Source organism: Ambystoma mexicanum, chromosome 12, assembly GCF_040938575.1.
Source record: "Ambystoma mexicanum isolate Mex_15411 chromosome 12, UKY_AmexF1_1, whole genome shotgun sequence".
Taxonomy (NCBI): domain Eukaryota; kingdom Metazoa; phylum Chordata; class Amphibia; order Caudata; family Ambystomatidae; genus Ambystoma; species Ambystoma mexicanum.
Genome location: NC_090936.1, coordinates 849,283,532 through 849,310,701, shown reverse-complemented (window position 1 = coordinate 849,310,701; position 27,170 = coordinate 849,283,532). Strand labels below are relative to the sequence as shown.

Below are 27,170 nucleotides of genomic sequence, written 5' to 3'. Positions count from 1 at the left end.
CTTTGAATCCAAGTTGCTTTAAAATAATATTATCTAAAACACTCCGACATTAGGAGAGTGTGATTAAAAAAATCTGTGGGCGGAGCTCTTTCCTTGTTCCATATTGCTTTCTAGCCCTTTCTTCCTCCCACAGTGGGGGCTATCCCTTTAGTTATAATATATCAAGTTACAGTTTAACTGTAATAGGGATCTACGACTAGATTCAAAAATTTTGTTATGACCGATGGTTTTGGTCCTCTGACGATTTAGTTGATTTATATGGACATTTATTGTTATTATGCTAAAGAATAATGTGATTATTGTTTTCCTGTAATTCATCAAAAAGACAAAAATTGTATTTGTGTTTTTTTTGCTTTTTTGTTTTATTGTTCAATATGCATTTGTTGTTTATCTTTTTCTTTTCATTTCTCTATTAGATGATACTAATTCCATCTACTGTGCAAACAATTAACAGTGTTGTATCTATATTTTATTTTTCTGTTTAGGAATGAAACTAATTTGGAATATATATCTATTATTATTCTGTCCATTGTTGGTGAAATCAAAAAACCAATAAATTTCATTTAAAGATTACTAAGTTGAAGCAATTTTTTAACCTCGGTTTTTGTTTTGTTGATTTAACAACAAATACTTAAAGGGAATTGAGCTTACGCTTTGAAGCTTTGAATCCAAGTTGCTTTAAAATAATATTATCTAAAACACTCCGACATTAGGAGAGTGTGATTAAAAAAATCTGTGGGCGGAGCTCTTTCCTTGTTCCATATTGCTTTCTAGCCCTTTCTTCCTCCCACAGTGGGGGCTATCCCTTTAGTTATAATATATCAAGTTACAGTTTAACTGTAATAGGGATCTACGACTAGATTCAAAAATTTTGTTATGACCGATGGTTTTGGTCCTCTGACGATTTAGTTGATTTATATGGACATTTATTGTTATTATGCTAAAGAATAATGTGATTATTGTTTTCCTGTAATTCATCAAAAAGACAAAAATTGTATTTGTGTTTTTTTTGCTTTTTTGTTTTATTGTTCAATATGCATTTGTTGTTTATCTTTTTCTTTTCATTTCTCTATTAGATGATACTAATTCCATCTACTGTGCAAACAATTAACAGTGTTGTATCTATATTTTATTTTTCTGTTTAGGAATGAAACTAATTTGGAATATATATCTATTATTATTCTGTCCATTGTTGGTGAAATCAAAAAACCAATAAATTTCATTTAAAGATTACTAAGTTGAAGCAATTTTTTAACCTCGGTTTTTGTTTTGTTGATTTAACAACAAATACTTAAAGGGAATTGAGCTTACGCTTTGAAGCTTTGAATCCAAGTTGCTTTAAAATAATATTATCTAAAACACTCCGACATTAGGAGAGTGTGATTAAAAAAATCTGTGGGCGGAGCTCTTTCCTTGTTCCATATTGCTTTCTAGCCCTTTCTTCCTCCCACAGTGGGGGCTATCCCTTTAGTTATAATATATCAAGTTACAGTTTAACTGTAATAGGGATCTACGACTAGATTCAAAAATTTTGTTATGACCGATGGTTTTGGTCCTCTGACGATTTAGTTGATTTATATGGACATTTATTGTTATTATGCTAAAGAATAATGTGATTATTGTTTTCCTGTAATTCATCAAAAAGACAAAAATTGTATTTGTGTTTTTTTTGCTTTTTTGTTTTATTGTTCAATATGCATTTGTTGTTTATCTTTTTCTTTTCATTTCTCTATTAGATGATACTAATTCCATCTACTGTGCAAACAATTAACAGTGTTGTATCTATATTTTATTTTTCTGTTTAGGAATGAAACTAATTTGGAATATATATCTATTATTATTCTGTCCATTGTTGGTGAAATCAAAAAACCAATAAATTTCATTTAAAGATTACTAAGTTGAAGCAATTTTTTAACCTCGGTTTTTGTTTTGTTGATTTAACAACAAATACTTAAAGGGAATTGAGCTTACGCTTTGAAGCTTTGAATCCAAGTTGCTTTAAAATAATATTATCTAAAACACTCCGACATTAGGAGAGTGTGATTAAAAAAATCTGTGGGCGGAGCTCTTTCCTTGTTCCATATTGCTTTCTAGCCCTTTCTTCCTCCCACAGTGGGGGCTATCCCTTTAGTTATAATATATCAAGTTACAGTTTAACTGTAATAGGGATCTACGACTAGATTCAAAAATTTTGTTATGACCGATGGTTTTGGTCCTCTGACGATTTAGTTGATTTATATGGACATTTATTGTTATTATGCTAAAGAATAATGTGATTATTGTTTTCCTGTAATTCATCAAAAAGACAAAAATTGTATTTGTGTTTTTTTTGCTTTTTTGTTTTATTGTTCAATATGCATTTGTTGTTTATCTTTTTCTTTTCATTTCTCTATTAGATGATACTAATTCCATCTACTGTGCAAACAATTAACAGTGTTGTATCTATATTTTATTTTTCTGTTTAGGAATGAAACTAATTTGGAATATATATCTATTATTATTCTGTCCATTGTTGGTGAAATCAAAAAACCAATAAATTTCATTTAAAGATTACTAAGTTGAAGCAATTTTTTAACCTCGGTTTTTGTTTTGTTGATTTAACAACAAATACTTAAAGGGAATTGAGCTTACGCTTTGAAGCTTTGAATCCAAGTTGCTTTAAAATAATATTATCTAAAACACTCCGACATTAGGAGAGTGTGATTAAAAAAATCTGTGGGCGGAGCTCTTTCCTTGTTCCATATTGCTTTCTAGCCCTTTCTTCCTCCCACAGTGGGGGCTATCCCTTTAGTTATAATATATCAAGTTACAGTTTAACTGTAATAGGGATCTACGACTAGATTCAAAAATTTTGTTATGACCGATGGTTTTGGTCCTCTGACGATTTAGTTGATTTATATGGACATTTATTGTTATTATGCTAAAGAATAATGTGATTATTGTTTTCCTGTAATTCATCAAAAAGACAAAAATTGTATTTGTGTTTTTTTTGCTTTTTTGTTTTATTGTTCAATATGCATTTGTTGTTTATCTTTTTCTTTTCATTTCTCTATTAGATGATACTAATTCCATCTACTGTGCAAACAATTAACAGTGTTGTATCTATATTTTATTTTTCTGTTTAGGAATGAAACTAATTTGGAATATATATCTATTATTATTCTGTCCATTGTTGGTGAAATCAAAAAACCAATAAATTTCATTTAAAGATTACTAAGTTGAAGCAATTTTTTAACCTCGGTTTTTGTTTTGTTGATTTAACAACAAATACTTAAAGGGAATTGAGCTTACGCTTTGAAGCTTTGAATCCAAGTTGCTTTAAAATAATATTATCTAAAACACTCCGACATTAGGAGAGTGTGATTAAAAAAATCTGTGGGCGGAGCTCTTTCCTTGTTCCATATTGCTTTCTAGCCCTTTCTTCCTCCCACAGTGGGGGCTATCCCTTTAGTTATAATATATCAAGTTACAGTTTAACTGTAATAGGGATCTACGACTAGATTCAAACATTTTGTTATGACCGATGGTTTTGGTCCTCTGACGATTTAGTTGATTTATATGGACATTTATTGTTATTATGCTAAAGAATAATGTGATTATTGTTTTCCTGTAATTCATCAAAAAGACAAAAATTGTATTTGTGTTTTTTTTGCTTTTTTGTTTTATTGTTCAATATGCATTTGTTGTTTATCTTTTTCTTTTCATTTCTCTATTAGATGATACTAATTCCATCTACTGTGCAAACAATTAACAGTGTTGTATCTATATTTTATTTTTCTGTTTAGGAATGAAACTAATTTGGAATATATATCTATTATTATTCTGTCCATTGTTGGTGAAATCAAAAAACCAATAAATTTCATTTAAAGATTACTAAGTTGAAGCAATTTTTTAACCTCGGTTTTTGTTTTGTTGATTTAACAACAAATACTTAAAGGGAATTGAGCTTACGCTTTGAAGCTTTGAATCCAAGTTGCTTTAAAATAATATTATCTAAAACACTCCGACATTAGGAGAGTGTGATTAAAAAAATCTGTGGGCGGAGCTCTTTCCTTGTTCCATATTGCTTTCTAGCCCTTTCTTCCTCCCACAGTGGGGGCTATCCCTTTAGTTATAATATATCAAGTTACAGTTTAACTGTAATAGGGATCTACGACTAGATTCAAAAATTTTGTTATGACCGATGGTTTTGGTCCTCTGACGATTTAGTTGATTTATATGGACATTTATTGTTATTATGCTAAAGAATAATGTGATTATTGTTTTCCTGTAATTCATCAAAAAGACAAAAATTGTATTTGTGTTTTTTTTGCTTTTTTGTTTTATTGTTCAATATGCATTTGTTGTTTATCTTTTTCTTTTCATTTCTCTATTAGATGATACTAATTCCATCTACTGTGCAAACAATTAACAGTGTTGTATCTATATTTTATTTTTCTGTTTAGGAATGAAACTAATTTGGAATATATATCTATTATTATTCTGTCCATTGTTGGTGAAATCAAAAAACCAATAAATTTCATTTAAAGATTACTAAGTTGAAGCAATTTTTTAACCTCGGTTTTTGTTTTGTTGATTTAACAACAAATACTTAAAGGGAATTGAGCTTACGCTTTGAAGCTTTGAATCCAAGTTGCTTTAAAATAATATTATCTAAAACACTCCGACATTAGGAGAGTGTGATTAAAAAAATCTGTGGGCGGAGCTCTTTCCTTGTTCCATATTGCTTTCTAGCCCTTTCTTCCTCCCACAGTGGGGGCTATCCCTTTAGTTATAATAAACAAGCCCATGAACAAACAGCCAAAAACCAACCTCTGCAGGTTAATGCGCAGTTTCACGTGCCAGCGTCACCCCAAGCATTGCAGGAATGCCTGGATATCACGGCAACCAGCGCAGACCTCAAAGACATGCTGTTCGAGTTGAAGCAGAAAATCCAGGGTAGCATGGACAAATTTACGGGATCAATAGTAGAACTTAATAATCATATCAAGGCAGTGGAAGGCCATCTAGAAGAGGTGGAACACACAGTCGCTGAACAGGTACATGAACAAGCTCTTCTCGCAGAAGAAAATGATCACATGGAGTAGCAGATTTTGGTGGGAAAACAAGAAGACGCTTGGCCGAATAACATTAGAATTCAAGGTATTTTGAGACAGGTGATGTATCAGGAGCTGGGCGTATATGTTAAGAAGTTGTTTTGACACATCCTTCACTCTTCCGCAGATGATGAGAGCATCGTAGATTGAACCCACAGAGTTTACATCTCATTACAGCAGAAAAACGAGCTGTTCGCAGATGTCTTAACGAGAGTTCATTTGTTCAGACACAAGGAGCAGATAATACAGGAAGCAAGGATGCAGAAAACTATCCTGTTCAAGGAAACGAAATTCATACTCCACCAAGACGTATCACAGACTACCCTGTTCAAACACCGGTGGTTGAACATGGTTACGTCATGGCTTAGAAAACAGAATATCGTCTACAAATCCCTGCAGACTGATTTTCCTATTCAAGGAAATAAAATGCAACATTTACAAGGAAGAAGAGGCAGCAGACCTGATGGCGTTGGAAGAGCCTAACCCAGAGACAGACATTGTGGAACAGCAGAAATCAAGAGAAGATCCCATGAGGAAAGGAGGAAAACCTTAGGGTTCGATGGCCAAAGGAAGGAGTTAACTTGAGAAATCCTCTGCTCGGAGCGGTAGTCGATCTAGAGAACTGACCACGGCCTAACAACTGAATTAAGGAGTGAGGAGAGGAAGCTTAAATTTGGCTACAGTCCAGATATTATTGGAGGGGCTAATCATTTCTCTTAACAGGGAGACTCTGGGGAAGAGCCTGATGTATGCAGCAGATTGCTTGATTGAATGGAGAACGGCTGGGCCATGATACAACCATAGATAATAGATTGGGGCATTTGAAAAGGGGGGAAGGGAAATGGAGGACAGGGCTCCACTCTGGGATAAGGGAATTTGCATGGTTTTTGTCTTCTTTTCTTCTTGTCTCTGGTATGGCCATTCAAGACATGATGTTAGGGCTCAGTAGACCAGAGTGATTAGGAGAGACTAATTGTTATGGTGTGTTTAAAATTACATTTAAATGTGTAACTCATTGCAAACTGTGAATAATAGACTTGCTAAATTTGCTGACACCCGGGGAAACCCTTTCGATCAAACGCAACACTTGGTCATTAACAAAAAGTGGCAAATTATAGACTCAATAACTGATCTGCCTGTAGGATCATGGAACGTCCAGGGTCTCAATTCTCCGGTGAAACGTAAGTCAATACGCAGAGGAATGAGGGAGTTAACTGGGGAATCGGGTTACTTTAAGAGACCCATCTGTTAAGCCAAAATGAGAAACAAGGTTTACCCATATGGCTGTTTCGCTAGTTCAGAGAAAAAGACAGAGGGGGTGGCTATTCTCTTCTCCCAGGATGTTAAGTTCAAGTCAAGGGAAAGTTACAAGTGTTCCCTATTATACTCATGACTGTTTATAGCTCAAATGACAACCAGGTTAAATTCCTTTTACACTTCACCCTGATAACACATTCATTTGCAGAAGGAGAGCTAATTGTAGGGGTGGACTTCAATTGTTTAGTGGACCCTTACATGGATAAAACCTCCTCGACATACCCAGAAAATGTAACAAACTTTAAAGCAATAATGAAACTACTGAGAGAGCTGGGACTAATTGAGACATGGTGGTTCCATCACCAGTGGAAAAAGACTACACGCTAGATATGTTCATAACCGCTTCCACACTAGAAATTGAACTAAAACTGATCTCAGACCACTCACCGGTCACATTAACATTACAAGGTATATCAGCCACGCCGCTAGCGGTTCAAAATGGCAATTAAATACTCTGGCAATGAGAGATAAGTTCATTACGCAAAACGTAAGAGAAGTAACTGTTAATTAATTTAAGGAAAACGATCAGGGCCCCATGAAACCCAGATTAATATGGGATGGGGTCAAAGTAGTATCTTATTTACCAGCCAGTTTTATTACACGAAAGGTGATAAAGCCAACAAACTATTGGTAGCAAAATTAAAACACATTAGAACACATAACCATATTAGGGGACTTAGGGACTCAAGAAGGGGAGTACATCTCAAGGAATCAGGGAAAATCCAAGTTATAGAATCATTTTTCAGCGATTTACTATGGGAAAAACAGGAGACTTTATTGGATCCCAGGACTTTCCTCAGCTCTGCAGGCCTCTCTAAACTCTTTGACTTGAGCAGAGACAGATTGGTAGTCCTGATTAGTCCCCAGGAAGTAGATAATGTAATTCGTAAGTTCCCGTCTAACAAAGTGCTGGGCCTCAATGGGTTTCCTAATTTGTTTTATAAAACATTCCATACCATGTTGAACCCCCCACCCCAACTAACAAAGGTGTTAAATTCCTTCATGTATACGGGTGGAATCTCTGAATCTATGGTGGAATATAGAACCACCCTCCTACTAAAACCTGGGAAAGATACAATGGACTGTAATTCCTATAGGCCCATTGCACTGCTTAACAGTGACTTGAGAATATTCACCAGCATCCTAGCTGACCATATTATGGAAATCGTGCCTAAATTAATAAATGCAGACCAGATGGGTTTCATTTGGGGCCACTCTACTTTTGATAATATCAGACATTCAATTAACTTAATCAACTGGTGCATCCAATTGAAACAAGAGGCAGTCCTCACCTCTCTTGTTGCAAATAAGGTAAATTGTCACGTTTTTGTGTGTGTTTAGTTCATAAAACATTTCACAATTAGAATAGCAATACATTTTATGCTAACATATAATCATATATAAAAATGTCTTACAAACATACAGTCAAATTCATCATTAATAAAATTATCACTACCTGGGTAAAGCTTTAACCATGTATGGGTTTGGGCAGAGATTCACAAAGATAATTCTTTCAAATTTCCAATTCTCCTTTTGCAAAAATGAAAGCTAATGGAAGTTCCAGCAATCCTATAAATATCATGAGAGTGGCCTGAGAGGGATACCCATTGTCTCTGTTAATATTCACCCTGCCCTCAAACCCCTTGCGCAAAGAATCAGAGAGGACAGCGCTATTACTGCAATTCATTGGAGGAAAACGCAACATAAAATCACATTATATGCAGATGATATTATTCTATATCTCGAAATGCCACCGCATCCATATCAAGGGCCATTGCCATAATAGAGGAGTTTGGGAAAATATCTCAATTAATTTTAGGAAATCATTGGGAGGAATATTAGTGAACCTAGTGAGACACTGAATACAATCAAACCCACTCCCAAAATTAGATGGGCTACAGACAAAATGGAATACCTTGGAAATTGCAGCAACTCTGTCCTACAACACCCGTTATAAAACCAACTCTTCAAACTTATTTAGAGAATTTGGGGAGGATCTCTTGGCTTGGCAGGATTACTGCAATGCAAATGTCCGTGATCCCCAAGTTGTTAATCAACTTCCATGCACTTCCATTAAAAATCCCCATGAACAGTATTAATCATCTACAGGGCAAACTGTTGGAATTCATATGGGGAAAAACACCCAAGCCAAAAGTAGCCAGGAAAACACTTCTTTGGTCACCATGGCAGGGGGACCGGAGAGCACCATCAGTCAAAAGGTATTTAATAGCAGCTCAAAATAGGCACACTCTTGGACTGGGTCGAGGGGTAGAAAATGAAACGGGTAACCATTGAACAAGAGGCCACATCAATACCTTTAGATAACTTACATTTCTTGTCACATCACGCCAGGCGACACGACACCTGCACGCCACCAAAACCTCCCTCTCGTACTGGGATAAGGGATTAACCATATTAAAGAAACCATTGGGATTGGGTTCGCTCTCGCCAGTCCTGTCTAACCAGGACTTTACTTCGGGTAATCACAGTCAGGCCTTCAAGGCATGGGTATCTACAGGCAAGCTTAGACTATGACAACTATATTAAAATTCATGATTACCCAAGTATAAAAAAAATAATAATAATAACCCAATTTGTTTGTTTACTTTTGTTTGTTAGGTCTTTTGACCTAATTATAGGTGTAAGTTTTTGCCTTCTTCCCTTTTGACCTACCTACCTGAACATGAGGAGCAGGGGTTGAGGGGCGTCCCCCGTTCCTCATCTTCAGGTATCTGCGGTCACAGAGGTTGCAGGGGTGTCCCCTGCATCCTTAAAAATGGAGGCAGGGGACAAAAATGGGTCAGGCCCCCGTTTTCAATGAACGGTCAAACGGGGGCCCAAGCAGTTTTACTGGGGGCAATCTGCCCGTGAACAAAACATTTGCGGGCAGATCACATGCATCCTTAAAATTCACTCCCATTAACATCCAAGGATTGTAAAAGAAAATTCACAGCAACTGAAGGGGAAAGATATAGGTACACACAACTAAGATATTGGATCACCCAGATGCTGGTGAAGACACGAGGCATAAGGAAACCCAGGAGCCTAGAACTAAGGCCCTCATTACGAGTTAGGCGGTATTCCAGCAGTGAATCTGGCAGGATGCCGACCAATGAAATTACCTTTACCGCCACTTGGTCCGACAGAATTACTGCCAGATTATAAGTGGCAGTGGCAGTGTTAATCCCCATTTGCATAGAGTTTATGGGACTCGATTGGGCCTTTTTGGCGGAATTACTGCCGGCGGAATTACCGGCACGGATTTACTGCTGCAGTAATTCTGCTGATTTTACTGTTTTCTGGCGGAAAGCGGGACGATTTACCTCCCTGCATGATACTGGAGGTAAATTCTCCACTCCAGGGCATACTCATACTATGGCAGTGCGTGAAAAGTGGCAGTAATCCTGTTACCGCAATTTTTTCCTGCACCGCCATAATTGTAATGAGCCCCTAAATTTGTTAGCAGGGATCACAGAAGGACAGATTCGATAAGCTGCTGGACCACACAGATGACATTTAAAATCAAACATACATGCAGAAGTGGGAGGAAGATCTGGGGACTGAACTACAGGAACCCTCTTGGAATCATATCTGGCAGAGAGCACATACATGCTCTAGGATTACTAATGTGAAGGAATGTGCGAACAAAATTATTTTCAGTTGGTAGATGTCACTGAGTAGGGTGCACAGGATTGATGGGAAGGTATCGGCAATGTGTTGGAGGGGTTCTGGGGAGAGAGTATAATTGGACATCTCTGGTGGTCATGCAGGGTATCACAAGTTTAATGGAAAGAAATACTGTCTCACATAAAGGATTTATTGAATATAACCCTCCATGGGACCCTACAGTAATAATTCTTGGGAATACGGATGAAGAAGGAGCATTCCCCCTGCAGGGGCCGATGGGCAGAAAGATCACCCACCTTCTCATGGCCACCAGACTGAATCTGGCATACTCATGGAAAGCATCGGCAGGCCCAAAAGTGGTGCAAATGGGTTAAAATATGCACCATGGTAAAAAACACCCAAGCCAAAAGTAGCCAGGAAAACACTTCTTCAGTCACCATGGCAGGGGGACCGGAGAGCACCATCAGTCAAAAGGTATTTAATAGCAGCGCAAAATAGGCACACTCTTTGACTGGGTCAAGGGGTAGAAAATGAAACGGGTAACCATTGAACAAGAGGCCACATCAATACCTTTAGATAACTTACATTTCTTGTCACATCACGCCAGGCGACACGACACCTGCACGCCACCAAAACCTCCCTCTCGTACTGGGATAAGGGATTAACCATATTAAAGAAACCATTGGGATTGGGTTGGCTCTCGCCAGTCCTGTCTAACCTGGACTTTACGCCGGGTAATCACAGTCAGGCCTTCAAGGCATGGGTATCTACAGGCAAGCTTAGACTACGACAACTATATTAAAATTCATGATTACCCAAGTATAAAAAAAATAATAATAATTACCCAATTTGTTTGTTTACTTTTGTTCGTTAGATCTTTTTGACCTAATTATAGGTGTACGTTTTTGCCTTCTTCCCTTTTGGCCTACCTACCTGAACATGAGGAGCGGGGGTTGAGGGGCGTCCCCCGTTCCTCATCTTCAGGTATCTGCGGTCACAGAGGTTGCAGGGGTGTCCCCTGCATCCTTAAAAATGGAGGCAGGGGACAAAAATGGATCAGGCCCCCGTTTTCAATGAACGGTCAAACGGGGGCCCAAACAGTTTTACTGGGGGCAATCTGCCCGTGAACAAAACGTTTGCGGGCAGATCACATGCATCCTTAAAATTCACTCCCATTAACATCCAAGGATTGTAAAAGAAAATTCACAGCAACTGAAGGGGAAAGATATAGGTACACACAACTAAGATATTGGATCACCCAGATGCTGGTGAAGACAAGAGGCATAAGGAAACCCAGGAGCCTAGAACTAAGGCCCTCATTACGAGTTGGGCGGTATTCCAGCAGTGAATCTGGCAGGATGCCGACCAATGGAATTACCTTTACCGCCACTTGGTCCGACAGAATTACTGCCAGATTATAAGTGACAGTGGCAGTGTTAATCCCCATTTGCATAGAGTTTATTGGACTCGATTGGGCCTTTTTGGCGGAATTACTGCCGGCGGAATTACCGGCACGGATTTACTGCTGCAGTAATTCTGCTGATTTTACTGTTTTCTGGCGGAAAGCGGGAGGATTTACCTCCCGCATGATGCTGGAGGTAAATTCTCCACTCCAGGGCCATACTCATACTATGGCAGGGCGTGAAAAGTGGCAGTAATCCTGTTACCGCAATTTTTTCCTGCACCGCCATAATTGTAATGAGCCCCTAAATTTGTTAGCAGGGATCACAGAAGGACAGATTCGATAAGCTGCTGGACCACACAGATGACATTTAAAATCAAACGTACATGCAGAAGTGGGAGGAAGATCTGGGGACTGAACTACAGGAACCCTCTTGGAATCATATCTGGCAGAGAGCACATACATGCTCTAGGATTACTAATGTGAAGGAATGTGCTAACAAAATTATTTTCAGTTGGTAGATGTCACTGAGTAGGGTGCACATGATTGATGGAAAGGTATCAGCAATGTGTTGGAGGGGTTCTGGGGAGAGAGTATAATTGGACATCTATGGTGGTCATGCAGGGTATCACAAGTTTAATGGAAAGAAATACTGTCTCACATAAAGGATTTATTGAATATAACCCTTCCATGGGACCCTACAGTAATAATTCTTGGGAATACGGATGAAGAAGGAGCGTGCCCCCTGCAGGGGGCGATGGGCAGAAAGATCACCCACCTTCTCATGGCCACCAGACTGAATCTGGCATACTCATGGAAAGCATCGGCAGGCCCAAAAGTGGTGCAAATGGGTTAGAATATGCACCATGGTAAAAATTACAGCCATTTTTGAATGACTCATTCCAAACCTTTTATGGAACATGGTATCAATTGATAAGATTGTTATGCTCTCCTGAACACTTAACCCACAAACCGATATTGCTGAAAAACGTTGATTTGGTCTAATTAGCCAATTCATTGACTTATGCCAAACAAGAGGCCATAGGGAGATGTCATGGACTGGATAGTGCACGCATTGTGGGATATAAATGGGGGTGTTCTTGGGTTATGTTCAGTTAGGTCAACAAATTAATACATTAGTGATTAATTGTTCTTTGTTAACTGTTTGTTTGTATTTTCCTTTTGATAATCATTATATGTTTGTATTGTTTATTACCCAAAGGAAAATCTAAATAAAGCATTAATAACACATTAATAGCTGATAAACAATAAAAAAAACCTGGTCTGTTTGTCAAATCTAACTAAAATGAAAAAACATGCACACATGAAGTCACGTAATAGAGCTATTAATGATATTGTTTGTTCTATTCTAATTCTAATAGAAGAATCTAATTTCTAAGCACAATCCAAGTCCATATATACATTGCCACTTACGGGCAAGTGTGTCAAAAGCATGTATTGACATCAGTAAATAAATTACACTGAAAAATACATTTACTAGATGTTTCACTTTAATAATGGGTTTCCCCTGTGTCTTGTTTCTAGCATATGCATGTTAATGAAATGCCAGTTTGAGTGAGCTGTGTTATCATTTTAGAACACACAGAATATAAATGTGCCCATGCGATATATCCATCCAAGATTAGGATTTTCAAATGATTTGGGTTTATTTAGTTAGTATTTAGTTAGTCCTCTCACTTCAACACAATATCATTGGCCAAAATGTAATATTCATTGGGAAGTGTATGAATTCTACAGAAATAAAATGCTAAACTCCCTTCCATCACAATCTGTCGTTTTAAATACCTATGGGTTTCACAGGTATTGGTTTATAAATTCTCTGTTAGGCTATGGAGGATAGCCACCGATTCACAGCCTAAGGTGTTGACTATGCCTGTTAAAGCTGCAGGATACACTTTGTTTAGCTATCATTTACAAAATGATGCACTCGGTTTTGGGAAATGCTCCCTGTTTTACACTACACAGACAGCACATAGAAAGGCAAAATACAGAATAATGCTATCTTTTCTGAAATAAATCAAATTTCACTTGGCTTCAAATATACTGAGAAAGCACTGTTGATTTTCACACTAAAATGACAAAATATTCTATTGGAATGAGCTCTGCCTAGTGGAAACCACCTCACCATTCCTCTCACTCCTAGAATTTAGCAGATATATGGTCCTAGGCTGCCTCTGTCTAATTGGATTGGAGTAATTTGTAATACTTGATTTTAAATAATTATTTAAGGTACTGAGTCAGGATAGACCCTAAAGTGTTTTCAAAGAAAGTCCCAGTAAGTTAGCCCTATTCCGGTCCCACTCTCCTTTCTCGTGGGAACCAGGTCTGTCTCATGTAAATCATTTTCAGGCTGCCTCATTGACAAAGCCTTGTTATCTCTAGATATTATCCATCCATTTGTAACAAGTGTTCTTCTCTGCAGCTTTTCATTCCAGAGTCCCCCCATATGCATTTTTACTTTTATAATGGTCATTTTTCACACACTATGTCATCATTATTTCTGAGATTTTTGATTGGTCAATGTTTCCTTTGGCTTGCTTAATAGGTAGGCACTCCCTGAGCTTACAGCACTTAATCTTCATTGGTTGATCATATTGTGAACATATGTGAAAAGGCAGGGGCTTCCTGCTCTTATATTTTTGAAGGCAAAACCATTGTTTCCCACATTTCATCATAGCAACATAGCACATTAATGGAATATGGAATTCTGTATTTCCCTGCTCCTCGTGAATGCTGGGGAATGTGACATGTATAGGTGCAATACAATCAGCATTTTTTATTAATGTTTCTGATTTTAATAATTATTCATTAATTATCCTAGAAATGAGTTTCATTTGCTAGTGTCCTCCGGGCCAAGGTACCTGCTCACCCTGCCACCCTCCTGCACTGCCTCCGGGCCACCCCTTGCGCTGGGGTCTGTATCTGTACCCATACAGACCCCACCCCCTTTCTTTTCTTCTGCACTTATCAGACATATCCTGTCTGCCATACCCAACATTTGCCACTTGCTGGCTGCACTACCTCTGTACATTGCCTTTATTATTTATTTTATTTATTTATTATTATCTGTTTCTCCTCTGTTCCGCACTTTCCACTTCTTCCCTCTTCCATGCACTTCTCCCCTTTTCCCTTTCCCATGCACTTGCGTGTTCTCAATGTCACTGGGCCTAGTAAGATTGTTGTTTTTTTCTCCCCTGTTCCCCTCCCTTGCCTTGTCGTGCTCTGAAACACTTGTGTACAAGCACAATATAAATAAAATATCAATTCAATTCAAGTGTATGATCTCATGGTAGTTGCACCTTTTGTTTTGACTGTAAGTCCTATGGTTGTGGATGTATATTCAAAACCTTTTTTATATGCATTACTGAGACATGGTTACATCTTTGAGTTGCATTTCTTTAAATTGTGAAACTGTTGTGCTAGCATCATGAGTCATGTAAACAGCGCTCAGAGGGACCATTGTTTAAGTTACTATGTATTGGGTATCTAGTTGGTTTTATTGCCTTAACTGATGTCAAGAGATGGCACTTTAAGCTCATTCTGGCACTTTGAAGCTGGGAGTTTGGAAAACAGCACTCTGAGGTCAGTTCAGATTGTTTAACTTTGCAAAATACTATGGATTCAGCCGTCCTGACATTTAAATATTTGTTTTTAACAATATTTTCTCCACTCATGTGTAGCAGGAAACAAAATGTTTTTATATGGAAAAAGATTTTTTTCGTGTTTTCGCCTTATAACTCAGGATGCTCTTGTGTGGGAATCTCTGCACCCTTTGTCGTGTGCTGTCTCTCAGATGAGCAGGTTACTACCTGCATCCCACAGGTGCACCTTTTTTGTGGAAATTAAAAGAAACATACATACATGAATAAAGCAAGTCATTATTCTGGCGCCTCTCACTTTAAATTCAGCTAGTCTCCATGGGCCAGATTCTCAAAATTTTGACCGCATCTCCTCACTTGCACCAAAAAATAGCTGCTCAATTCAAAAAGGGCATCTGAATGTGTGCATCTTAGGTGTGCTAATTCAGATGCCCTTTTCACCTACCTTTGCACTTTGTGCAACTAAGTGACTCTTTCTGTGCTTTTAAAAGTGCATCCGAATTTTGAAATCGAATGGACATTTTATTACACAGAAATGAGAGTCATCCCCATGCTACTTTTGAAATAGGGACAGGGGCAAATCATGACAGGGTAATTTCAGACCCTGTCATGATTATCTTAAGTGTGATAGCCGTGGTTTAAACCGTGACTGTCACATTTGCCTTTCCACCCCCTAAACAGGGATGGAAATGTTTTCTTAATTTTTTTAGCATTCAGTGAAATGTGCTCCCAGTATCCATGTGATTGCTGCAGCATGTCAAAATGTATGCAAGAAAAGAGAAAAAAAAAGAAAAGGGAAAGGAGCCCCACCAACTGCACCACGAATACCATAGCTACCAAAGCAACCCAATGTGCACATCAATCATAAAGAGCCAGAAACGGACCCCATAACTTCAAATAATCCTCATCTTTATCCTTATTATGAAATGCAATCTTATCATATTGTGCTAAAATATGCAATTCCGTCAGCCAATCATCAACATTAGGTTTTTTCCTCATTTTCCAAACCCTGAGAATTAACTTAATCGCCGCCATTATGGCCCTGTCAATCCAGCAAGAATGTCTCCTAGCTCTACCACCTCTATCTTTACGGGAAAGTAAAATAATATTAACTGCCGACCTCTGCAAAACCATGCCAAAAATCAAATCAATCCTATCAATTACTGCCGTCCAAAACCTTTCTTCCCTTTTTTGGTGTCCTTCGTGTTGTTTTTGTGTTTGTGTTGTCTTTTAGGTATTACTGTTATTTGTTGATTGTGTTTCACTAGGATTGCTCTTTTTATGGTCTGAACTGTTTATGATGCTTTTGTTATTCTGTATATTGTATTCTATTTGATGAATGTAGAACATTGGTACTTTTACTAATGTTATTTATGTTTTATGAAAATTAATAAAGTGTTTTTGAAAAAAAAAGAATGTATGCAGGAGAGCTGGACAGAAAATCTGTGTGCCAATGTACGGCTCGTCTGAAATTCTCAGGTCACCTGTGAGAATAAGGTGACCTGAGCAGTTCAGAAAGTAGCACAAATGGAAGAGGTGCATTCTCTTCAGTCATTTCATTTGAACTACTCCTTTAGAACCTGTCCCCATATCTCCTTTATTCTCGCCTTGAAAGAACACTAAGAATAGTGCAAAACACATGATGGCAACATAAAATAAAAAATACAAAAGCATGAGCTGCAGATTAAGGCATGCCAACTGTACAAAATCCTAGTTGAAACATAACAACGGGAAGGCCATATCTGCTATCCCACAGGGATTTGCCCTCATATCTATGGTTTTCAAGGTTGATGGAAAAGGACTACTGGCTAAAATGTCAGAGGGCAGAGTGGATAGGGGTGGAGGTGGGCATGGGGGGCCCCACACATCCCACAGGTTCGTGCTGATAAAAATGCTTCTTTGCTGCACATTAATAGCTTCCGGCCAACCCCTTTGGACTGGCATCTCATCACCATGGAGGAAAGGGAAAAGGATGTAGGAGTATGTTATATAAGTGGTCTTCAAATTGTGGGGTTTATCCCTGACCGAGCTCAGTGGCATTTCCAGTAGGTGAGCTATGGACTAGGAGTACAGTATTCACTGTGGTAAGTATCTATTTCCTTTTCACATTTAAACACAATGGCATATAAATGTTTTGCCAATGCCTATTCTCGAATTCAGGGGAAGCTAAAAAAATCTAAACTAAGTTAAATATTGAAATGGTGTTCAGGTACACATTTTCCCTGCTACCAATCTTAATAGGGGTGGGAGATGAAATGTATTGGCTTTTTTGAAAATCATCATGAACTTCTTGCATTTATTTAGTTGTTTAATAATTTACTTGAACATTTATATAGCGTGCAAAACCCAGAGGTTTCTAGGCGCTTAATCTTACGAATTTGGTTACAGGCATAGAGTTCAGCTTGTACAGTGAAAGGTTACAGAGGCAGGGTGCAATGCAGAAGGGAGGTTAACAATTTATCTTACATTTTTATCATACAGTATTATACAGTGTCATACATTATTTATAGAGTTTGCACAATTTACACAGTTTACACAAATTACACAGATCAGCAGGCCCTCATTGGTTGCGAGATTTACAGGAATTCCATGTTTCTACATATGGAGTCCTATGCTCGGTGAGGGGTCCTAAACTAGAGGGTCGTAAGGTAAGTGACAGTTAGTTTGTATCTTTTTTGAACAACCAAGTTTTAAGGCTTTTGTGGAAGGACCACAAGGATGTGTCAGATCTCAGAGATGATCGCAAGGTGTTCCAGAGATTGGCGGCGATCACTGGAAGCTGGTGCCGCCAGCTTTCTGTCTCCTAAATCTCGGTGTAGTGATTTGGCTGGTGTATGAGGAGAAGGTAGGTCTATTGGATTGGATTTTGGCAATTCAATTGCTGAAGTATACTGGGTCATTGTTCGGTAGGCATTTGTGAGTGAGCAAGAGGATTTTGAATTTGATTCTGTCTCGTCCCGGGAACCAGTGGATGTTGCGTCTCATTGATGAGATATGTTCATGTTTGGGTATGTCAAGTGCTGCTCTGATTGCATTGTTTTGCACGACTTGAAGTTTGCTAATGTTTTTTGCATTGGAGCCTGCAAAGAGCAAGTTGCAATAATCGATCCTAGAGAGGATCAATGCTCTTGCCAGAGTAATGCAGTTGTCAGGTGAGAGGAAGGGTCTGCTAGCTCTAATTAGTTTCGACGTATAAGCTGCAGAGGAGACAGTGGCATTTACCTGTTTTGTTAAGGAGAGTGTTAGTCGATGTAGACACCGTCTCAGTACAGAACTAGGCCTCAGAGCACATACAGTCACTTTTCAGCTGACCCGGCTTGCCTAACTGGAACAAAGAGACTTTCCAATTTACTGTTATTGGACACATTAAAAGGGTTGAGTGTCACACAGGTGAGACGAGGAGGAGCTGACTATGGTTTGTCAGGAGTCAAGAAACATTCTGACCTGTTTATCTTAGCCCAATGATCCTCCTCACCCCAACTTCCAATACAGTCACATCAACCATCGAGATTGCGTAGTGCTATCTTTCACAGTTTATGCATTAAAGCATCTAGTGAGAAGTCTGAGGTCTAATCAGACCCTGTTGCATTCTGTCTGGAAGCATGTCACTGTACATTTAGCACACATCAACTTCACATAAAGAAAATAATAAAGTTTGATGAATGTTTCTCAATAAGCAATTGATTACCCTTACTATTAATCATGTTCAGTTATGACTTTACTACTTCATTTTTTGAGTTGTTGACGTGTCTAAATGTTTTTGAAACATTAATTCTATTTCACCAAATTACTTCATTTTTCTGTTGTACATTTATAGTTTGCATTGTTGAATATGACTAAGACTAGTTTTAGAAGCAGTTCTTGTGCTGATGCTATGACAGGTGAACAATATTCTGACTACAGTTTCTATTACCTGTTTAGTCTTATAACCCTTTGATGTCATTTTAGGTAGAAGTGAATTCAGTAATCCAACCACTGCCTTACTCAAAGCATGGACTCTGCATTCAGGACACTGGTGCAATGTACGTAATTAATACGCCTGCAGGGGTCAGTATTAAATGGGCCCATGTCACTGGAATTATAGACATACAATACGGCTTGCATTCCAACACATCTACTAAGACAGAAGGACTTTGTGGTAAGAAAAGATCGCTCCTTAAGTAATCCTTGGATGTTGTTTTTCTTGGGCAATTTTACATAAATGTATATTGTTTAAAATTGAATAGGTGCAGGCCTAATTGGTTTATTGACCTAATGTTTCACATTTGAAACAATATGCAAGTGGCTTTGCTTGTAGTCACGTGCCACTTAGCTTGCCATTGTTACACAACGACTTTGGAATATTTCTCATAATGCTCCTATCCCCTCGCCTCATGCTTCACTGAATGTGTGGAGAAATGTGAATCTGAAAGAAAAATAACTGAAACATGCTATTTGCACAATGCTTCTTGGAAGCGAAATTGAGCTGTACATATTCACACCCCGAATGCTAAAATCAATTCAGGCTTTAAGGATGATCAACAAATATGATTTAAATTGATACGATATTATGTGTTCTCCGGTATAGAGTGTTAATAATGAAAAATAAATAACAACAATATTTTTCAGTGACACCTAAATAACAAAATAAATGTTTAATTTCTTAGTAAAAGTATATATGGAGGGTGGGGTAAGGGATTTAAAGGGTGGGGTAGTTTGGGGGGTAAAAAAGCTGTAGAAACTGGGGGTTTGGAGGGGACCCTCCAAATTAAAAAAGAGAAAAAAAGACATGTTTTTGTTATTTAGGTGTCACTGAAAAAGTTGTAGTTATTTTTGTTGCTGTATAAACACATGGAACCGTGTTCTCCTACATAAGCATAGTGGATAACCTAATAACCTGATTATATTTCAATAGCAATCTCCCACAGATTCTTCATCCTTATAGATCATCCGCTTAGCATCAAAGTAAGTCACAAACATTTAAATAGGGGGCGTATTACGGCTCAATGTAAACTGCCTGATTACTTCATGCCTCGACTGTACCACTCCTCGACTCTGGACGTGACATCAGCATTCGTACATATAGCATGCACTACACCCACATACCTGTGGTGTGTTGACCGTGACAATTGGGAGGATGGTGCGAGGTGAGGAGGCCCTGAAATCCACTTGTCTGGCAGGGAGTACTCTGTGACAACCGGTCCCGTGCCTGGAGGGCTACCTCCTTCTCCACGAGAGATACTAGAAGAGAGGAGCATCCAACATATGAACGTGTCCTCGTAGCAAGTCCCTAGCAATGGGACACGTTGATGGTTTGCATGGGAGCTGGTTTCTATGGTTGGAGCCAAGCTTTGCCCAAGCTAGTAGAAGTTGCTGGACATTGTGCAACGGACGACCAGGAGACAGGCTTTCTTGCTCCACAACCTGGGCACTGAACGATGCAATGTTTTCAATGGCCTGCTGGAACTTGAAGGAATTGATGCTGGTGACTTGGGATGATTTTGCCGTGCCCATTAGAAAACTGCAAGAGCATTACTAGCGCAGGAAGAATGTGACCTTTGAATGCCACAAGTTTTTTCAGAGGCATCAGGAATCTCTGGAGCCGGTCGAGAGTTAAGTGGCAGTAATACGTTCCTTGTGTCACACTTGCGAGTTTGCTGCCTTGACAAACTCACTGATCATAGATCAGTTGGTAAGGTGTACTAATAGTGTTAAAGTGCAGGAGAAGCTGTTAGTCAAGGATCTCTCCTTGGAACAGGCTGGGGTTTTGAAGGGAAGCATAGAGCAGGCAGCTCACTCTATGAAAAACATGAAGGTTGAGAGGCTGAGCAGCGATGTGTGTGCTGTCACGAGTAAGAGAGTGAACAAAGGGGGCAAATAAATTAAGTGCTTCAAGTGTGGCAGTCCCAGCCATTTGTCATCCAGCCTGTTCTGCCGGCGCAGAACGCACATTGTATCAAATGCAAACACAGAGGGCACTTTGCCCATGTCTGCAAAGAGGGAGCAGTAAATGCTGTAGAGCAGGTGACATCTAGGGCGGAACAGGAGGTGGCCCAATTGTCACAAACCGAGATTACTGGAGGGAGTGCCCGACATGTATTTGAGATCTCTGCAGTTAATGGGGGCAAGAAGGGCCCTTTGGACAATTTAATTGTCAATGTAAAGTGTTATCCATGAAAGTGGACAGTGCTTTTCTTTGGACAATTGTCTCTGGAGAGACCTTCACAAATGTCTTGGGAGGAATGGTACAAAATCTCATCGAACATGACATTCAGCCGAATGGATACTGTGAGGTTGAAATTGAAATGTTAGGCAAATTCAAAGCTATAATTGAGTACAAAGGACGGCGTTGTCCTGCTGAAGTGTATATGGGAAAGAAAGGATCGTCCCTTCTAGGGTAGGACGAACAAGCAAACATCAGTATCTGCATACATACTAACCTGGAGGAGCCAGTCCGTATTGCGGAAATACAAGACAAGTGGGCTAGAGAGTTTCAAGAAGTTTTCTCTGAGGATCTGGGGAACTAAGAGATTTTGAACATCTCATCAGAGTGAAGAATAATGCCATCATGGCGCAGTGGATACAGGAAATCTTTCAGTTTAGGTTGCACATGATAAGAACAGCGATATACATACAGTAACATATATACATAGGAATATACATACAGGAATATACAAAAACAAGTATACAGTCATAACGGTGCAGTTAGAAGTAACTACAGAAATGTTGTGGAACAACAGTGAGGGCGAAGTTTCAGTAGCAGCTATTTACAGTGCAGATATGCCTTTGCATTAGAAATCATTGTCTTTTAGCCATTTAATCAGATTCTGTCTGAAGTTCGGGTATGTTTGGTCAGCTCTTAAGTGTGTGGGTTCCACAGCTGTGATGCTTGACTGGGAAGCTATTGCCCCCGATTGTAAACAGTTTGAATCTAGGGATGGCCAGACAGTTAGTATGGACTGTTCTAGTGGGCCTATTGGTGGGTTTTCTCTTGGGTCTCTCTCAGTAGGATAGTGTGGTGCAGCATTATTCAGACATTTATCGGTAAGTGAGGCAGCTTTCAATCGAATTGTGTCATGGGTAGAAAGCCAGTTATTTTGTCTCCTTACCTCTGATATATGTTCTTTCCTAGGAATGCCCGAGGCAGCTCTGAGAGCATTACTTTGGAGCGTCTGTATTCTCTTGATAATGTACTTATTTGCACCACTGTACAGGGCATTACAGTAGTCCAGTTTGGACAGGATTAGGGCTCTAGCCAGGATGAGGCAACTATTCTTAGATAGGAAAGGTTTGCCAGTTCTGATTAATTTGCATGTATATGCAGTAGCCGAGGCCATGGCATTTACTTGTTTAGTGAAGGTGAGGGTGGAGTCAAGGTAGAGACCTAGGGTTTTCACCTCGCTGGCCACCTTGATGGGATTTGCCATCAATGTTAAATGATGTGTATTTGGGGCTGAGTTTGTTAAGGTTTGATGTGGTGCCCAGGATGATTAGCTCGGTTTTGTCATCATTCAGGCATAGCCTGTCGGCGGCCATCCATGCCCGGATGATAAGGTAGACTTTGTTTACCAAGGCCAAATCTTGTCATGATCCCCAGTATGTGGTAGGAGAATCTGGGTATCATCTGCATAGTTAGCGTAGGTGATACCGAGAAGATCCAGATCATCGAAAAGGTGCTTGGTAAAAATGCAGAAGGACATCATTGAAAGAGTTGAAGGTACTGAATGGGTGCCCCAAGTGGGTTTGGCTGCGAAGAGCAATGTAATCCTGAGACTATGTGTGGACCTCAGGGATCTGAATAGAAATATTTTCATGGACCGTCACCCATTACCTGCAATATTGCAGGTGTTTGCTATGCTGGGGGACGCCTGACTTTCCGGGCCACTGGATTCTTCATGAGCCGGTGGCACCGGGAAGTCAGGCGATGGTAAATTATTACGGGTCCGGCGGCAACCCACCAGTAGCACCGGCAAGTTTACCGTTGGACCCGTAAAGAGGCCCATTGTATTGGTTCATGCTAGCTCAATCGAGGAACATGATGACATTTTGAGAGAGGTGTTGTGCAGTTTGAGAGAGGCAGGGCTTATAGTCCAGTGAAGCAAATGCAAAATTGGTGTGGGAAATGTGTAATACCTAGGACGTTGTATTTCCTCTGGGGGTATTGTTCCGAAGAACACAGTTTAGCTGTGGTGATTAGTCTTGCTACAGAACCTAAAGATAAAGAACAGTTAAGATCTTTCCTGGGGTTATCTGAGTACTATCATAAATGTGTACAAAACGTTGCAGTAATAGCAACGCCTCTCAGGTCATTGCTCAAAAAAGGGGTAAAATATGTGTGGTTGGATGAATGCTAGTTTGTCGTTTGAGAAGATAAAGGAGAATATTGCTAATGCCCCTTCTCTCGGAAAATGTTGTTCCAAGAGCAAGACATACCAGACGGTGGATGCTAGTGTATTAGGCTTGGGAGCATCATTAACACAGTGATGGCAGGGGGCGGAATGTGTGGTAGCATTTGCTTCCGTGCAGAGGGCAATTACTTGGTAGTAGAGAGAGAGGCAGTGGCTGTGTACTGGACAGTTTTGGATTTTAAGTGTTTCCTTTGGGGTCAGCGTTTTATCGTCAGGATAGACCACAAACCTTTATTACAAAAGATGTTGGCTATGGGGTGGAGCAATGGCTCACCCAGGGTTTTGAAGTGGCTGTTGAGTCTCCAGGGGTATGATTTTTGTGTGTGTTATTTACCTGGAAAAAAGAATTCTGTAGCATATTGTTTGTCGATGTTACCAGTTGGGCCCTATGTAGGAGAATAGTTTTTAGTGGAGAAGAACTGGTAGTAGCCAACATTGAACAAGGAGCGATCAATGAAGCAGAATGTGAACGTGAAGCTTCAGAAGATGCTGTTTTGCAATCTGCTGTGGAATGCACAGTCATTGGGTGGCCTGACAGGAAATTATTTGAAAGGAAGTTCAAGCCTTATTTTTAGGTCAGGGATGAATTGTCCCTATTGGGGGCGAGACTTTGGAGATGGACTAAGTTTGTGCATGTGAAGAGTATTAGAGGAAAACTATTAGACTTAGCTCACCAAGGACATTTGGGTGTGAATGTAACTAAAAGAACATTGCGTCAGAGCTATGGGTGGCCAATAATGGATGCTTGATAAGTAGGAGATTGTGTGGAATGCTTCATGAGTGACAAAAGTGAGGTGATTTGTGAGACACCCTCATTCCCATCAAAATTCCAACTCATCCTTGGCATAAAGTTGCAGTGGACGTCATAGGCCCAATTCAAGGATTGGGGATAAGTAGAAATACCTGTTCATTTTGCTGAACTACCACTCATAGTAGGTGGAGTGGGAGGTTGTGAGAGAAGCTACCACAATAGAATTGATCAAGTTTCTTGAGAAGGTGTTTTTCAGGAAAGGATTCCCAAGGGTGTTGGTGACTGACAACAGTGTTCAGTTCGCTTCCAAATGATGAAGACATTTTTTGATGAATACTCCACATCACATGTGCGTACTGCAGTGTATCATCCCAGGGTAAATGGGTTTGTGGAATGCGTGAATAGATTCCTTAAAGAGGATATTCAGTTGGCGTTGAGATCTGGTCTAGCCTGGCAGGTCTTGTTGGTACAAATGGTATGGGGATATTGTACCACTCCACACTCAGTCACAAAGGTATCCCCTTTGTATCTTTGAAAGGTCGTTAGCCCGGTACTAAGTTATGTCCCGGGCGGATGGGTTCAGCAGTCCCTTTATTGGTGGGCCGCAAGGAAATTATGAAGGTGGTGCAACAGGGGCAGAAGCATTATAGAAGGGTGATTGACGACAGCCATGATGTGCAGGACCGTGCGTGCACAGTTGATGATCTAGTTTTGGTGGAGAATCCCAGATTGGGAATCAAATGTCTTGAAAGTAAATTCTCGGGTCCAAAGAACATAACTGCATTAGGAAATTGAGTGGTTATTGCAGAAGGTGGTGAAGTATGGTCAATGGGCAGATTGGCACACTATAAAAAGGGGGGTCTGAGTAGTGATGCTGCCGTGAGGAGGGCAAGTGGTCTGGTGGAGGAGGAAGGAACCAGTGGTGCCAGAGGGATGGAAAGTATGCGTGGTGTCAGTGTGAGTGAGAGAGTGAGGAAGGTTCTGGTTCGCCTGAAAGATTTTGTGTGATGAACCTGGATTTCCTGCTATTGAATCACAGGACACCATGTTAATGTACCTGGATTGGGATTTGTTTTTGTTATTTTAATTACCCTTTCAAAAAAATGTTTTCCCTTATTTTGTCCTCTCTGTTTTTAGGGGGGAAGATATGTTGGGTTCCATGTGCGTTCAGCATTCTTGATTGGAACTCTGATGTTTAGAATTAGTTCAACTATTTTGGAATTGTTTGACTTGTTTGAGTTATGATTCCCTGATCCTAGCAGCAGGCGCTGTGCCCCGCAGGCATAATAAAGAGTTACTCACTTACCATCAGAATGGTGATCTCTTCAATTAACCTGAGGAACAATTTCAAAATATGTTTATGGATAACATGAGTTAAAACAAATTCGGCTTCAGTGCGTTTTTTAACTGCCACCTGACCAGTGGGCTAATGTAAAGCATTTACAGCACTGGGTGTAATGTCATTTTTCTCCACTTTGTCATTCTGGCACTGGCGGTGAATGAGGGTGAAAAGCCTAACTACTAGGCTTGATGTGAAAAGCCTGACAATCCTGCTGGATTACGAGCTCCCATTATTTCCACCACAGGGTGAAACGTGTCCGGAGTGATCTCTGATGTACGCGCTTGTGCTGAGCAGAGATCTGCTGTTGCAGCTACCATGACATGGATGGTGGCCTCCATTGCTCCATTGTTTCCTTGCTTTCTTTTTTTGTTCAGGAAAAGCAGGTACAGTCTATAGAAATCAGCCTGTTGCACAGGATCTCAACACTTATGCCCAGCCCACAGATGGACTTGAGGATTCCCTGCACAGTACAGGACGGAACTACATGCAGACACAATGGCCTCCACGTTTCCTTGAGTGAGGAGGCGGGGGGTCCTTTACTAGGCAGGGAATCCTATCAGAACGATGTGAATGCAGAGAAAGGCACCAGATACCCTTTCCCATGATTTCTTCTCTCCATGTCTGCTCTGTTAAAGATGGGATTTCAGGTGAATTAAAGAGTCCTACTGTGACTGGGGTGCATGTAGAACATGTACATATGAATAAGACTCCTTCTTCACAAACAATACAATTGACAGTGAAAACTGATTGAAATTCTCTGACGTCTAAAAAATGAGCCAAAGTGTGTTATTTGCAAGCAAACAAGCTGTGATTCATCCTTGTATTAAAATGGACTGTTTATGGCAGATTCATTTTGAAAACCTTAGCCGCTCTTTACTTATGCAGGATAAAGAAAGATGCATGTTGGTTCAGTGTTACCCAGGAATCTTGCTTTGTACGTTGAAACATCTGGACTGAGGTAGTGGATTTAAATTATAATCAATTTAAAATCACAAAGTGAGTTCAGAAGCAGTGATTTCGTTACCAAAGCCTAATATATAATGATATATTTACCATTATACTTATCATGTTGTTTTGTGTATCACATCACAGGTCCTCACAGTTACCCAATCTCGTGTCGCTCTTGTCTCACTAAAGTGTATTTTGACCTTCTAAACATTGCATTAACCATAAAACCATTTGCAGGTATTTGCAATGGTGATCCTAAAGATGATCTCAAAATGCAAAACAGGACAATAATTACAAACATAGAAGACATCGAAGCACTAATTAAAAGCTGGGAGATTGAGAAATCGGGCGATGCAACCACCAGGAGACCAATAAGAAACTGTACTGAGGATAACTGTACTTACTGCATGGAGTTACTGAACAGAAGGACGTTTGCCCCATGTCATAATAAAGTAAGTTCAAGAGAACCCCAAATGCAAGACTGTGTATTAATCTGATGAGATAGCAACATTTTCTTTACATTTGGTATTGACTTGACATTTTTAGGCAAGCATCTTTCATTTTGCTAACACATACTCATTGGAGGAGTGTAATCTAAAGAAATTGTTATATATTACACTTTCCACATTTACATGATACTATGTACTTAAAGACAGGAAATGGCTGATTTTGTAAGTAAA

The 27,170-nt window shown here is 39.5% G+C and overlaps 1 protein-coding gene across 1 annotated transcript in view; it reads left to right on the top strand.

Annotated features, from left to right (window-relative positions):
• The window catches only part of OTOGL (otogelin like), a 1,792,821-nt gene that overhangs the window by 1,453,206 nt on the left and 312,445 nt on the right, over positions 1-27,170 (top strand). The window contains exons 41-42 of the mRNA XM_069629328.1: positions 19,011-19,200; positions 26,728-26,942. Of these exons, the coding sequence (XP_069485429.1) occupies positions 19,011-19,200; positions 26,728-26,942 (405 nt within the window). The remainder of the gene's footprint in view (positions 1-19,010; positions 19,201-26,727; positions 26,943-27,170) is intronic.